The following is a 15,284-nucleotide window of genomic DNA, read 5'->3' on the forward strand; positions in this document are numbered from 1 at the left end:
GGACATATTGCTGCAATGTAGTGTTTGCTTGCTTTCTGCATACAATATGCACTCCATGGACTAAAAAAAAAAAAAAGTATTTTGGCATAGGACAAAGCAAAGACACAGTGACTGTAAAACACAGCACAGAAACTCTGATGGCAATCACCCTGCACAGCAGGGGGCTCGTATTCAGCTAAACCAGTCTTCTGGTACAGCAGGTTCTGGCTGGTGAGACTCCATTGTCATTTACAAGCAAGCATATTTAAGTGGTTAGAATATCTTCATTCCATTTTGTTCTGATTTGGCTGGTCTCCTTGTACTCATTCTCTCTGAATACACTTAAGGGACCAACCCCTTCATCTGCATATTCAGTTGCACAATAATTTTTTCATCAGGTCACTCTTCTGTGAGTTGCCATTTGCCAAGTACTGCATTTGGAAGCATTTGATGGTCTCAGGAGAGGTAATGCTTCACTTGTGTTGGGAAGAAGAAGACAGAAGTCCTTACAGGCAGGAAAAGCTGGGCTAGATGAGAAATGCATTAGCATAAGTAAGATAAAAATTTAAGGCGCAGAAATTGTAATCGCAAAATACATCTGTGTGAATTCTGGCGTTAAGAGAACCCTGGAAACCACAAAGAAAATAACTGCCCTTGGCCTGGGAGTGACAGTAAATCAGGTTTAAACTCAACTCCATGGTGTGGTGTTTGGGATGCACAGGGGACATGGGCAATGATTGGGGTGTACCCGTCTGAGGGTTACCAGCAGTTTGCTGCTGCCAGAAGGGGCAGCCCGGCTGTTCTCCACTGCACTCAGCTTTGCCCCACCTCTGTCCCTCAGGTGAGAACCTGTGAACCAATTCTCATCTGGCAGACACTGCTCACCTTTTACTTTTGGTGTGGTTATTTTGGTCAGCACAAGTGCTTACAGTTGGTGCTTCATTCCAGCACTTGGAAGAGATCGAGGTCTCTCAGGGAGTGTGAGCAGGACTGAGCTCAGTTTGCAGCACCTGGGAGCTCACGTACCTTAACTGCACTGTGGTTGTATAACTCTAAGGAGTCTGTTCCTGGGCAGTAAGAGCCCACCACCTTTCTCCAGGATTCATAGTTCTACAATATCTTTTTCTCTGTGTAGGTCTTCTGAGCTTAGCTGAAAAACCAGTTTGTTTGGGGACATGGAGTGTGTACCCCTTACACTTAAGAAGCAGAGGCCCTGAGTAGTTAGTAGGCATGTTCTAAACAGTGCCAGAGAAAGCTATGGCTTTGGACTTAGGATTGCTCAAAGTTTGTCTTTTTTTTTCCTTTCCGAGTTCCTGTGAATTTACAGCATCATTGCTTCTCATCATGTCAACAAACCAGCCTCAAATACCCGGGGTTTGTCCCTGCCAAGAAAGCCCAAAAAGATAAATAATGTGAAGAGAGCTGAAAGTGTCATTCAGATGCAATCAGGTCAGTACAGGTTACTCCTGGCATAATTTCTTTTTTTTTCTGTGTAAGTGTTCTGGTTTCAGTACACAACCTATTCCTAAGAACACTACAATACCAGTTGCAGTTCCTGCCTCTTGTGCTGCAATCCCAACTTGACAGTCACTGCTGCTAAACAGCAGCAGAACTGAAATGCAGAGGAATGTGGATGGGAAGGGACTTTCTGGAGTCCAAGAAACGTTTGTAAGGAGAACAGCTTAAACTGCAAATGTATTTGGGAGGTCGAGATTCTGTAGAAAATATTAATTTGAGACTCTTAGAACAGGAAAGAAGATTTAACCACATATCTTTCATTAAATAGTATGAGGAAATCCCCATGTCCAGCTTGGAAAATTTTGATATAAATTACTTAGCTGCAGAATGACACTCTTCTTGAGCAGTATTAGTTCCAACTCTGATCCTTTACCAAACTCATAGAATGTAATGACAGAAAACAAACATAGAAAAATTGTTACACATACAAAAGTGCTGAAAAATTGAATACTTTCCATGGTGATAAAAATAAATAAGTAAAACAAGTTCTTAAATTCAAACTGGCATTTAGAAATCTAGAAAGCTTGCCAGGAAAAGGAGCATTAACCAAAGGTTACTGTTATTATTCCTTTTCTGGTAAAGCAGGAGCCAGTTGTGCTAGAGTTTATTCCATCTATTTTAAAGGGAGCTCTGATTATGTTGTTCTCTTAAACTTCTGACTACTTCTGGTTTCATTTTTTTTTTTTTTTTTTGTCAAACCCACAAAAATTTGTTAAGGAGGACTTGGTTAGTTCAGTGCAAATTTCCGTTACTCTATTTCTGGCCATTGTTTCTTTTCAATCTTACATGAGCAGAGGTAGCTTGATGGGTTTGGAGCTTAGGTTCCCATTCTTTCACAATCCAAGAATGGGAGAACCGCAGCTTGATATAACACTCAGAGCAAAAACTAGGGAGGTGTTAGGTTTCTTCTTAAGTCATCTCTCCTGTTTGTCAATGTTCCTTTTTTCCCCCCCACATTATTGACTGCTGAATAGTTTGCAAAGAATGCTGCAGATGACCAGTCTTGTGTGCTGCAAAGTGTTACATTCCTCTGCCCCTGGAAGCTCCCTGGTGTGAACACCATTACCTATCTGTACAGAGACCCTAACAGGTTACACTGTAATATGAGGTGAGGAAACAAATCTGTAGAACTCTTGGAAGAGGAAAAAGGAATAGATCTGAAGAGATCCAATGAGAAATATTGCAGAGTTACATAGAAAATAAATTTAGCTACTCATACAAGATCCATCAGCCTGTTACCCCCCTGAAAGAACAGGCTCTCTATCCTTGCCTGTGACCTTCCCAATAGCTTTTGAGGAAATGAGTATGAAACCAAGTCCCTTCAAGAAAACAAGTAAGAACCAATTAACTTTGTAGCTTTTGGTTTTGAAATATTTCCTACTGTCCAAATCAAAAGTTCTTTCATAAAATCCTTGCTCATCTGGTTTTGACCCTGAGGCAGAACTAAACTCCCCAAGCACCAAAGTGCTCAGGGAGAACATAATGCATGCCAATGGCAATGACAGCTCAGCTTCCAGCTGTGGTAGCAGGCTAAAGGACCTCTCCCTCCTGGTGCCTTCCAAGAGGCTGTGGGTGCTCATATCTAGGAGTGGCATGGGGATGGAACAGGGGGAATCAGTGTCTTTCCTGTGTAAGCCCAGGTGGGCCTGCATAGGTATGACATCACACCACAGTACAGGATCAAGAATTGGGCATAAAGTCACCTCCAGGTGCTGGTTTGCTACTTCAGAGCTTTTCTGATGGCCAGGATTCCAAACCACCAAATTTGCTTATTGACTATTTTAGTGTTTCCAAAACCAGGAAACACTTTTTACCTTGGAGCAGCAGTTCTTCAGCTTTGAAGCACAGAGCATTGTGTGGCTGAGCTGGGAGAAGCAGCTGATTATTCCCACAGTGGTACAGGGCTTGTACATTAATGTGGCTCTTTTGAAGCTAATTACCAGAACATAACGAAAGAAATAAAAGTTGGATGGAGTTACTTTTTGAACTTACTCTAATCTGTGGATTTACAATTGGTTTGCAATGCCATAATTTGCTGTGATATAGTTTGTGGTATGCAAATCATGGAGAACTCTGGCTCTCTATTTCATAATTACCATAACAATTTATTTTGGCTTAAAAGTACTTATCCTCAGAAAGTCCTTGTTCCCTCCTTTGACTTTAGAAAGATTAAAAAGAGTAACTGACACTGTAATTTAGCTTCTTGATGACCATATCAGTCCTGTAGATCCTGCTCAATCCTGCTGCTGATAAAATACAAGTTGTCTGATAGACACCTGCCCCAAATTTATTCCTGCACTTGACAAACAAAGTATAGATAAGGTCAAACATAAGGAAGTTCTAGTTAATCCTAGTTCTGGAGTGAAGTAGAAGCAATAGACATAAATTAGTGTAATACAGAGCAATTCTCAGGGAAAGAAACCCTAAGATTTTATTATTATCTCCCTGTGAGACTACAATTTGCAATTTGCACTATAATTCCATCAGCTGTCTTTTCTGCCTCTGTGCATAATCAGATATAACATCATATGTCATTAAAGAAACAATTATTCTAAGAACAGACTAATAAATGCCTTCTGTTAGATGCAGGATTTAGCCAGCAAACATAAATAGACCTTTTGCATCAATACCAGTGAGGATTAACAGTGACATTTTTATGTCACCCACTCATTTGTGAATTGCCACATTGTCACAGCAAGCCACAGGGTGGAGGGAAAAAAAAGGAGACAACCAGCAAATGCAAAGCTGTCATTTGTGGGAGTGAAGAAACTGTGACTATTTAAAGATGCTAGTCAAAAACTCTAAAATGAGGAAATATTTGAATCCCACATAAATTCCATATTTAAGATTGTAGGATTGAACATTTAATGAGAATTTGGTGAAACAGATTTTTTTTTGGGTACAGTACTTCTTATTCACAGTCTTCCTGTGTTAACTTGGACAACTCATACAGTATTTGTGTGACTCATTTTCTCAGGCTTTTAATTTTTGGGGTATCACTTAGGCAGTATTTCCCATTCTTATTGGAAGCAGTTTAGTAGTGTCTGCAGAGAATCTACAGCTGCTCTGTATGAGTAGGGAAATTCTGCTGTTCTGATGAAGCATGGGAACCTGAAGATCCTGTAATAACAATTGGATTATTTTCCTTCACACTCCACAAATCAAAAAAAAAAACCCCAGACAGATTGCAGGGAGCAGCAGGGTTAATTTGATTCTTAACTGGTGGATAGTTAAAATTACACTGAAAAATTGGACAAAATTTCAAAACCCAATTTTTCAACAGGTATTTTTTTCAGCAATTAGTTTCTCAGACATACATAGTAGGCTTTCTGCAGCACTCATCAATACAGCAGTTAGCTATCCATGCCAGGGTATAAATGCAAGCTGTCAGATAAAGCCCTGCAGCCAGTCTTGCAGTCACACACTGATTTTCACATACATTCATTGACTAGGTTGAGCTTAAGTTCCTTCCTAAGAATAATTTATCAGTTAGGCTTGAATGCAATTGTGTCCTTTAAACTGAGTTTCAAGGATAAAGATTTGAAGATTTAATGATACCCCTTTGATGTTATTTGAAATTTCATGAATGTCAAATGTTCTAGAAGATTTTGGAATGAGTTGACTGGCTCACAGGAAAGTCAGAGTGAGGTGCTAGGGATAAGTAGGTATACATCTAGCCAAAATAATTATGACTAGGTATTTTTTTGGAATGTGTCTGCATACATTTGCTCTATTTTGCAGGCATGATCCCTGCCCGGCTGTCACCGTTTAAGCTGGCTACAAAGATTCTAGGGACTGTTGGTGAGGAGCTACATCCTTTCCTGTATTTGAACAACATCTGATATTATGGGATGCTGACTGTACAACGTCATCAGCACAAGTTTGGACAGCTTAATGCATGTTTGGACAACTTAATGCATTTCCTCCTCTCCCAATCAATCAATTTTCACTTCTTCAGTATCATTTCCCTGTTGTTTCGTTCAATCTCAAGTCAAACAAGCAGGCAAAACTTTCATAAACCCATGAAGGGCCATTTGAAAAAAGCCACACTGGCAACATTGGCAACAAGAATTCCACAGCTTATGGCAACAGTTCCAAAAAGAACACTGGTGAAAAAGCAGTATTCTGAGAGTAGGTAATTCTTCATTATGGACCTACTACTGTAAGAGGTCAGAGGGATTTAAATCAGAAAAGGGCCCCTGAAGAGCACTAGTGTGGAATCTGGAATATTAAAATCATTCAACAGCTACAAAGACAGGAGCTGTTGCCCTGTACTGCTTTTTCACTGTGTGTACTGGCATGTCTGAGATAGGCTGCTTTTTTTTCCCCATTGTCTTTACACCAGGCATTTCAGTTTGAAGGGTGTGTAGGAAAGTGAACTTTCAAAATGTTAGTCATCTGTAAAGTTACAGTATTTGACTTTCAACAGGATGTGAGGCAAAATTTTCCAGAATGTAGATTCAGTTACACAGGGATCAAAAGGGGCTCATCTGCAAGAGGATAGTGTGGACATGTCAGTTAGCCAGAAATCCCATTAAGGACCACTGTAAAAGATGCTACTTTTGACATGGTTAAAGAAATAACATTGGAAATCCTGTGAACTATGTGCAGTGTTTCTTATTCAAAGCAGAGTATGATTCACAGTGTTGATGTCAAGGTACACAGCACTTGAGTAAAACCTCAAGGAGAAAGTGTGGTCTTTTTCCACATTTGCCACCAACTTTTAGTTTTGTCTCTGTTATAATTAAAATGATGTATATGGAGACCTTTATCATCAACACAATTTTTGTTCTTTCCACTCCAAAAATTTCAAGTGGAAAAGGAAAGCGTACGTTTACTTTTTCCATTTAATTCTTAATAAAGAGATTTCTTTAATTGAAGCATCCCCATTTTCTGAGCTTTTTAGAGCAATTAATCAATATTTATAGAATTTCAAGCCATTAAAAAATAGAGAGAGAGGAATAAAAGGGGATGTATGGGAAGTAGCTAGGAAAGAAGAGGATAAAGATGCACAGTGCTGTGATTCCAAGACCTCTGCGCTTTGCCAAGCACCATCAGCAGACTTTTTCATAGCAGGACTTTGCTACCTAGTGGAAAATCATTTGCTTTGTTTTTAGCCAAGGTTCCTGTCTAGAAGGAATCACACTTTAACTTAAAATTTTCTCACTTGTTATCTGTTCTGAGCTAAATTGAAAACTTTGCAATGATGTAAAAAATAACAACTGCTATTCTGTACCACTGATATATCAGAGAGGAAAATGCTTTCCCTCAGTGCATACAGCAGAAGTCTCTCTCAATGTTTGCCTGTTTGCAAACATTGCTTCAGATAAATTTACTCCAGATCTGGGAAAAGTTTTGGGTTCTCATTTTGTTTAAGCCCCACAAATGTAAACACAGGATAAAGGCCACTACCACATTTCTCTTGCATACACAAGTTCAAGAACTGCCCAGCTCTTTAATTATCCCAGAAAAAAAATTTGGCTACAAGGAAGTTGAGATTACTGCAGAAACTTGAAGCAGACTTTCAAAGTTGAGAAAATTTCAAGTTAATACCCAAAAGCCTAATATTGCCTAGCATGCTGACAGCTGTCAGTGACTTACTATACAGTCTTTAAAAGACATACTAAGGAGGTAGTACTGCAAGCTCTTACCCATGATACAACTCATTTTGCAAAGAAAATATATCCTTAATGAGATATCTTTAAGAACAATTACGTATCTTATGAATGGATACGATAATCTTGCAGCAACTCTTTAGTTTCCTGTAGCTACTGTTCAGTGTTGATCCAGCTGATTTCTGTCAGTAGCTAGAGATGAAAAACAGACTGTTAATTAGCTACATCAGCTATATGAGGTACTTTGCACCATTTAACACCAGAAGTCTTCTCAGCCCTCCAGTTTCACCTATAGTTCAGTTCATGTCATTTATTCACATGTGAAAGCACAATACCTGTGTAAATGTCAGAATGATGTAGCATCTCTGCTTCCAAAGAACTGCCAGCAGCTTCAAAAGGCCTCAGACTTACCAGTGCTGGAGCCCACATTGTGCAGCTGTAGACTGCAGGGGTGGCAGCTATGACACCCACAGTCTGTTCCACCCAGCCCAGCTGTGGCAGAAGGGGACACTTCAAGATGCAGAAGGCAAGTGTGAGGTTGGTAGCTAATGGTCCTGCTGTGGGAAGCAGCTGAACCAGCAGGACTTACCTGCATTTTTAGTTGTACTGTCCCAAACTGTCAGAGTCACTTCCACAAGGTAGATGTCTATAGTAAGATACTATGCCACAGGTAACAAGGAAAAGAAATAGCAAATACAGATGTCCTTATATATTCAAGTGTTACAAACATGCTTTCTGGTACTGAGATGCTTTATATTGTCCAAGTGCATGTCCAGTGAACAGAGACATCTTCCTAAGTCTGGACACTTAATTTTGTTTTTCTGTATTTAAAGCAGTAAAAGGCACAGCACCTCTTTAGTATGAAATGTCCCAAGGGGTTTCTGAACCTCAACATATACTGCAGACATATTTTATCTCTTTTTTAAAAAGAAAGCCCCCAACACACTTCCAGAATAGTCAATCCTTCCACCCAAACAAGCATCACCCCACCCAGCTTTAAAAAAGACATCTGTCATTTATGACCACCCTACTACCAGTTTCTCAGGCACTCTTAAGGAATTGCAAAGTGAAATAACTGAGAGAGCTCAACAGCCAGCCAGAAAAAGTGAAAGGCTTCTGGCTTCAGCAGAGGAGCGCTGAGGAAACGCCCAGATACAGCCCACATGACTGAATTATTCTGGTAGTTAGTAGCATTTGAGATTAGGTTTACAAAGTCTCTTTTCATGGACAAGGGTTGATGCAAGGATACATTCTACAAGCTTTCTGCTTTAGACGGATAGCAGCCAGCTTCAACCATTTACCTGCACGGATGCAGAGCCATGCATGGACACGGATCTGTTCACTTCTGCTACTCTCGCCAGCCCCACCGCGGGCTTGCCAAATGCCTCTCACTGAAACAAGGGCAGGTTAAAATTGATGTGACTTGCCCCCAGCAACCCAGGGGAGGGGACAGTTTACAGCTGTCTGTGCAGAAGGGCAGGTGTGTCTAAATACACTACAATGGTTCATTCGGCATGGCTGGTCTAGCTGAAAGAACACGGAATGCTTTTGCACCTTGACCTGAGCATTACCTGCTCTAAGGGCATCTCCTGTGCCACTTGCAGCTTCACTCCTTGTAAATGGTTTCTTCAAGGTTTTACCACAGGAGAGGAGCTATCTAACTTGTAACATGGTTTTATTAAAAGCAGTCACAAAACCTAAGCAGTTTTTCCAATAATGAGTGCACATTAGGTCACGTCAACACTAAATTTGGCTAAACTGAAAAACCATAGAAGATAAATTGTGAACAGCTGTAAAATGATGTTTCATTATTTCAAAACTAGGAATTCATGTTTCATTTTTTCTGTCAAAGTGTTCACAGTTTAGCACAAACTAAAAAGCTATCCCCTCTCCCAATCCCTTCTATTAATCTCAGACTTCTTCCTTTGCACACTCAGATGAGGACATGAAAAAATTAAAGTATGTACCTTTTTTTTCTTCAATGCCAACAAGGAAACAAAACGCATAACTCAGCTACTTTTTTTCTGGATGAAGTCTCTGAACTTTTAGCCTATTGCCTTCAGGTTCATATGCATTCTGTGTAACTCAAGGTGTATTAAGTCAGGACAGTAATCTCCTTAGCCCTCCTTTCTAGTTAGTGGAAAAATAAGTTAGCAATGCAATGCTGAACAGCTTCTCTTCTAGTGAGAAGCCTGAAGTTAAGTTGGGTTGTTCTGATGTACCAAGACTGCGCTGCAACAGCTGTAGCTACACTCAACACACAAGTTGTTTGTGCTTTTGCAAACAGTATTAGTCAAAGAAATGCTGGTAAGAGGGCCAACTCAAATACAGACATTAATTTATGTTAAGAGCTCTCAGCAAGCCATCTCTGTCAACTATTACTCTTTAGGAGAAGGGATGTATGTTTAGATACAATTTTCTAAAGAACTAGTCAAGCCATTGCATGATCAGCGAGCCTCTTGGAGACTGCTCTTCTACCAAGTTCTCTACTTCCCCCATAACCTCAGCTGCTTTCACATGCCTCGGTTCTCTCCTAAGTTTCCAACACTTCCTCCTCCCTACTTCTCTTACTTTGCGTCACCATACTACTGATTTAGGGTTGCTTGGCTTGGAGCTGCATGCATCTTGATTCACAAGCATGTAACAGCTGAGACTTTTTTCAGTTTAAACAAAAATCTGGATGTCTGTTAGGAGCTACTGGCCATACGGGGTTTTAACATATCTTCTGGCAAGGCAACAGCTTCAAAGAATTTTTAGATAGACCAAAATCCCACAGTCTAGCTTGCTGATGAAACTTCCCTTTACAGTAGCCACCAGCTGTAGTTAAGACAAATTACAAAATACCTTAATCCTAAACCCTTTTTAATTAGGTGTTGACCTTTACACAGTGACTAAAACTAGTATTAGTCTTTCCAGGGCCAGAGATATTAAGCTGCACAGAAGTAAGGTCAGTATTCTATTTTAAGTTAAGCGATGCCACTCTCCCAGGCCCTTATTTAGACATATTTGTCGACAACAAAAATTGTTGCATCTTCATTTACATTGACAGGAGTTATTAGAAAGTAGCTGCCAAAGAAAAATGTCTTGCAAACAACTTTACTGTATTTTTCCATGTCTTACTGCTTGAGTGCTAGACAGCATCAAACATCCTGATAACGAAAAAAACCCAACACAAACCCAGTAGACAGTTTTAACACCAATATGCACCTAAGTATGTAGCATACGGGAGCCAATTCAGAGCATTCACAGGCTCTTTTTATTTTGTAAAACTAAAGCTTACAGATTCTCAACTCATAACCATTCAGAGAGACAACCACAAAAAGTGTATTAATAAAACCCAACAGGCTTCCAGGCCTCTAAAATGTCTCGAACATAAAGTACAAAAAAAAGATACCACATATTACATTACAGTTTGTTGCCTTACACACCATCATAAAAAGTGAACAAACACATTCAGCAACTTCAAGAGTACCATTAAAAAGATACCAGTAAGTGCTCCAGTTTTCTGTACCATACAACTTTATTTCAGTCACATTTCAGTCACACCTTTCTAGGCAATGTATCCAAAATATTTGACTCAAGCATACTGAAATAGGGCATCAAGTCTTCCCTACCTCAAAAAAACCTGAAACAACCATTAAGTTTTAGGTCATATTATAAAAAGTAACCATGTGGAATGTGACAAGTCATAATGTGAAATCAAAGTGCTTTATTCCCATAGCGCAGAGAGACGAGTGGTTATCCAGCCATTCTTTTGTATATCTCAAACACCAAAAGAGATATTTGTTCTGTCTCACCCCACCTTGCAAAGACCTTTGGATCATTATGGTGAAATTTCATTAACTGACAGCTAAACAGTATCAGTGGACCAGCAATTTCACTTTGATACTTCAAATAATGATATAAATGAGGCGTCTTTTCATCATTTTTCAAGTTCCCTTAATAATTTGCAAAGTTCTACTGTATTATGTAACATTATATTCCAGTTAATCTCTTAAAATCCAAGGTATGCTCTATTCAAAATCCTAAAATTATTTCACTAGAACCCAATAGCTGTCTAAGACTCAGTATTTTTGTGCAATTCTTTGCTATTTGCATGTGAAGAGAAAAACACTTCACCCCACAGCCTGTATGAAAGAACCATAAACTCTCAAAGCAGAAAACAACTTTAATAAGGTTTGGACATCAGTAGTTGCATGGAATATGTGCTCAATTCAGATGTGCCCATACTGAAGAATACTCATGTTCTAAGCTTTCAGTCAGAAAACTTCCCTCCTACAGAAGTCTAAAAACTTGTTTATCTTGCAGAGGAAAGCTTAAGACTTAGGCATCTAATTATCTTTTCTGTTACAACAGAATTAGCTCTACATCATAATATGTATGATTAATCTTCCCTGTTTCAGACACCCAACTGTACAGGTGTACAGTTTAAACAGGGAGGACTGAGGGAAAATTTCTGGTCCCATCCCACAGACATAAAGAAAAAGCGCTTTGCAAGACTGATCTTTTCCATTGCATTTGAGGCAACCAAGCCAAAATGAAGGCACATGAAATCTATAACATTATAGCTTATAAATTGTAAACTAAAGCTGAACCTCCCTATAATTTCTAGTCTTTTTGCACAGAAGTAATGACCAGCACCTATGCAGAGGTTCTATATTATTTTTAATACAGCTTTTTTCAGAAATAGTTAAGTGTCACTTGCATGCCTGTGCAAACAGTTTCATTTATTAGGTTTTGACACGAAGTGCAGAAACTGGTTGTTTATCTGCATGGAAAGTCTGATGCCAATGCATCAGTAGCACTTCCTTCCCGTCACTACAAGAAATAGAAGTCACCAGCAACAGCCACAGAGACCAGGCTGTTATCTCAAAAGAGCACAGCAGCACTTCCAGCAGCAGTTTTCCTGTGAGGTGTTCTACAGCTTGTGGCATGCATTTAATCAGTGTTTCAAATTTGGATTTTAACATGTCAAAGCCTATCTACTTTTGGTTAGCTACAGGCCAGGCACGCACATGCATCTTCAGGAAGCCAACTCAGAACATGCTTTGACAGATGCTGCATTGAAACTGGCCATACTTTAACAACTAAACACAGATGAGCTGCTACACTGAGCAGCCTTCAGGATCCAGGGTCAGCTCAATACCCCAGTTCTTAAGGAAAGCTGAATAAGGATATAAATCTGCCTCCTAGATTTCACTGGAACTCTACCTTTAAAGCAGAGAAACAAGATTCAAGGTTTCCGAAAGCTTTAGCAGACGGATAGGCTTGTCAATCAGATTAAGACTTACTAGGCTGTCAAACAACAGTTCAAAGCCTTGGCTATCACTTCTCTAGAAATACAGGTTTAAAAGAACTCAAACACCACTGCCACCACTTAACTAGAATTTGTAATTATGCTGCTTCATTCAGAATGATAAACAGGGATCGGGGTTTTGGAGTTCTAGTTTTTCTCCCTCTGCATGAATTCGCACACCTTCCTTTTTTTTGTTTTCTTTCCCCTTTTTCTCTATTTCCGCACAGTGTAAATTGATGGGATTGGCACACAAGCTACCAGCGAACACAGACCTGTAGCTATTACATTACAGAACCATACTAGAGTTTCATGAAGATTTCATGCAATGGAGTCTGTGCTCTTTTATTCTAAGAGAATGACTTTCACAGGTAATACATACAACAAGGTTTTCTGATTTTAAATGCAGTGAGTTACACAAAGAACATTAACAAGAATTGACCAGACTTAATAACTGGAACTGCGCTAGGTCTGGCACTTGAGAATTCACAGTGATTAAAATAAAATTGCTTTGCCTAAGACAAAACATAAGATACCAAATATATATAAAAACTCTTTGCTTCTATTATCTTGTATTAGTATTCCAACAGCGATAAGCAAGCTCAGTAGTATCTCAGACAGCAAAGACTTCTGCACATGGTTAACTTTATTCATTGCTTGCAGTGCAGTGGATTATTAATTTTTTTAAAATATATTTAGGATGTCAAATCAAGCAATTTTCAATGCATAAAGTCAACACAGGCTCAACTCTTTGATGGATTGAAGCTTGGATTCTGACAGGAAACCATTCTGTACCGTCTCATTTTGTGTACCCAACTCCACACTGTGCCAGGTGGTATTGCTGTTAAAGAGAAACTTAAGGTATACTTGTATATTACTGAGGTGTTCTGCCATTGCAAGTTGTTTGCTGATAGTTTATAGTACCGGATGATAATATAAGAATAAAGCATTTGCACTTTTCTTTCCCCCACTCACTTCACTAATCCTAGTAGATCCACTAACACAGGTTTATGATCCCAAAGCCTGCTTTTAGAGAGAAAGGAGCATAGCTTTTAAACACCCCAGTGTTTCTCAACCCACCCACTGCCTCCCATTTCAGCTCTGAGGGCCCAGCTGAAGCAGCTGCTCCCAGGAGCTGCGAGCTCCCACAGCCCTGCTGACCTGCTGGGCTCACTGACCACACCGAACTGAGAGTTAAAGCAAGATAACTCAGGACCCTTCTGGCCAGAGTCCACGAGTGTAGATGAGCACCCACTCGTACCTGCCTCACCTTCTGTGCTACACCTGAGGGCACTTTGGTCCGTGCATCCACCTCCCAGACCTCCTGCTCCCTGGCCTTATCCAAACACATTGGACTTTGGCCTGAGCTTGAATGACGATTTCAGGGATTTCTCCTCATGCTCTTCCTCCTCAGCGTCACCACGAAAGGAGGGCGTGTTGTGGATGATCTGAGTCCTGAAGCGGATCTTATTAAGCCGAGGCTTCATCCGTCCGCTGCCAGAGGCTTTCCTGGTCATCTCCTTGCCTTTGCCTGGCACCGCTGCCCCATCCGTACCTTCAGCTTCCTCCCCAGCGCCGTGATGGTGGTGGGAGAGCCGGTAGTTCATGAGATTAGATGGCAACACCTTGGAGAGCCTCCAGCGCCCGCTCCCATTGCCAGCATTCCCTTCCTCCTCCTCCTCCTCCTCCAGGGCCCCCACGAGGTTCCGCATGTCCCCCGAGGTGCCCTGTTGCAGGTACTGCGCAGCCTTGCGCCCGCTGTAGTCGCGGATGTCCACGTCGGCGTCGAAGGCTCCCACCAGCAGCTTCACGACCTCGGCGTGGCCGTGCATGGCGGCGATGTGCAGCGCCGTGTGCCCGCCGCTCGTGCGGGCGTTGATGTCCACGGGCAGCCCGTGCCGCTGGGCGAAGTTGACCAGCGTGGCCAGCAGCTCCTGCCGCCCGTGTTTGGCGGCCCAGTGGAGCACGGTGAAGCCGGTGATAAAGTCCCGCTTGCAGAGCAGCGCCGGCTCGCAGCTCAGCAGCCCCTCCAGGCTCTCCCACCGCCCGTCCGAGGCCGACAGCATCCAAGCGTGTTCCAGGGGGTCCAGTGCCACGGAGCCGGTGGTGCTCCCCTCCTCCTCGGCGGAGGACGAGGCCACCGAGGCGCTGTCCGAGTCGCGGCCGCGGCTCCCGCCGGGGAGGGCGCCGCGCTTCAGCTGGGGGGAGCTGCCCCGCGCCGCCTCTCGCAGGCTCCGCCGGCCGCCGCCCTGCGCCGCCGCCCCGGGCGCTCCCTCCGCCACCCCCGCCTCGTCCGTCGCCGGGGGCCGCCCCGGGCCCGTCGCTATCGCGGTCTCCTCGCCCCTGCCGCCTTCGCCGCGCCCGGGCGGTGGCCCCCGCCGGGAGCCCCTCCGCTGGCCTCCAGCCACCGCCGGGCTCGGCCGGGGCGGCTCGCCCCGCTGCCCCGGGGGCTGCGGACGGCTGCCGGCATCCTCGCCTGTTGCCGGCGGCGTCTCCTCAGCGCCGGCCCGCGGGGAGGGCGGCGGGCTCGGCTGCTTCGCGCAGTTCTCCGCCGCCGGCTCCTGCTCCCCGGGGGTCAGAGGGGCGGCGGCGGGGGGCTCGGGGGCGCAGTACCGGCGGCGGAGGTGCACGTACTTGACGCCGGTGCCGGGCTCCTGGCGCACGGTGGCTACTGCATTGACCAGCTCCTTGAAGCGATGCCGGGCGGCGGCGCGGCGGGTGGGCTCCGCGGGGTTCAGCCAGTCCCGGAAATGCTCCAGCAGCTCTGCGTTGCGCGCCCGCCCGCCCCGCACCGCCAGGAACCGCACCACTGACTCCTGCTGCAGCTCCGCCGGCTCCGCCATCGCCGCCGCTACCCCATCGCGCCGCCGGCGCTCCTC

At 43.0% G+C, this 15,284-nt stretch overlaps 1 protein-coding gene across 1 annotated transcript; it reads right to left on the reverse strand.

Moving 5' to 3' along the window:
* Nucleotides 1–13,588: 13,588 nt before the first annotated feature.
* On the reverse strand, nucleotides 13,589–15,276 carry SOWAHC (sosondowah ankyrin repeat domain family member C). Its single transcript, XM_084225477.1, has one exon. The coding sequence runs from the start codon at nucleotides 15,246–15,248 to the stop codon at nucleotides 13,743–13,745; it is 1,506 nt and encodes a 501-aa protein (XP_084081603.1). The 5' UTR covers nucleotides 15,249–15,276; the 3' UTR covers nucleotides 13,589–13,742.
* Nucleotides 15,277–15,284: the final 8 nt, after the last annotated feature.

The sequence above is a fragment of the Fringilla coelebs genome, assembly GCF_963513975.1.
Source record: "Fringilla coelebs genome assembly, chromosome: 2".
NCBI lineage: Eukaryota > Metazoa > Chordata > Aves > Passeriformes > Fringillidae > Fringilla > Fringilla coelebs.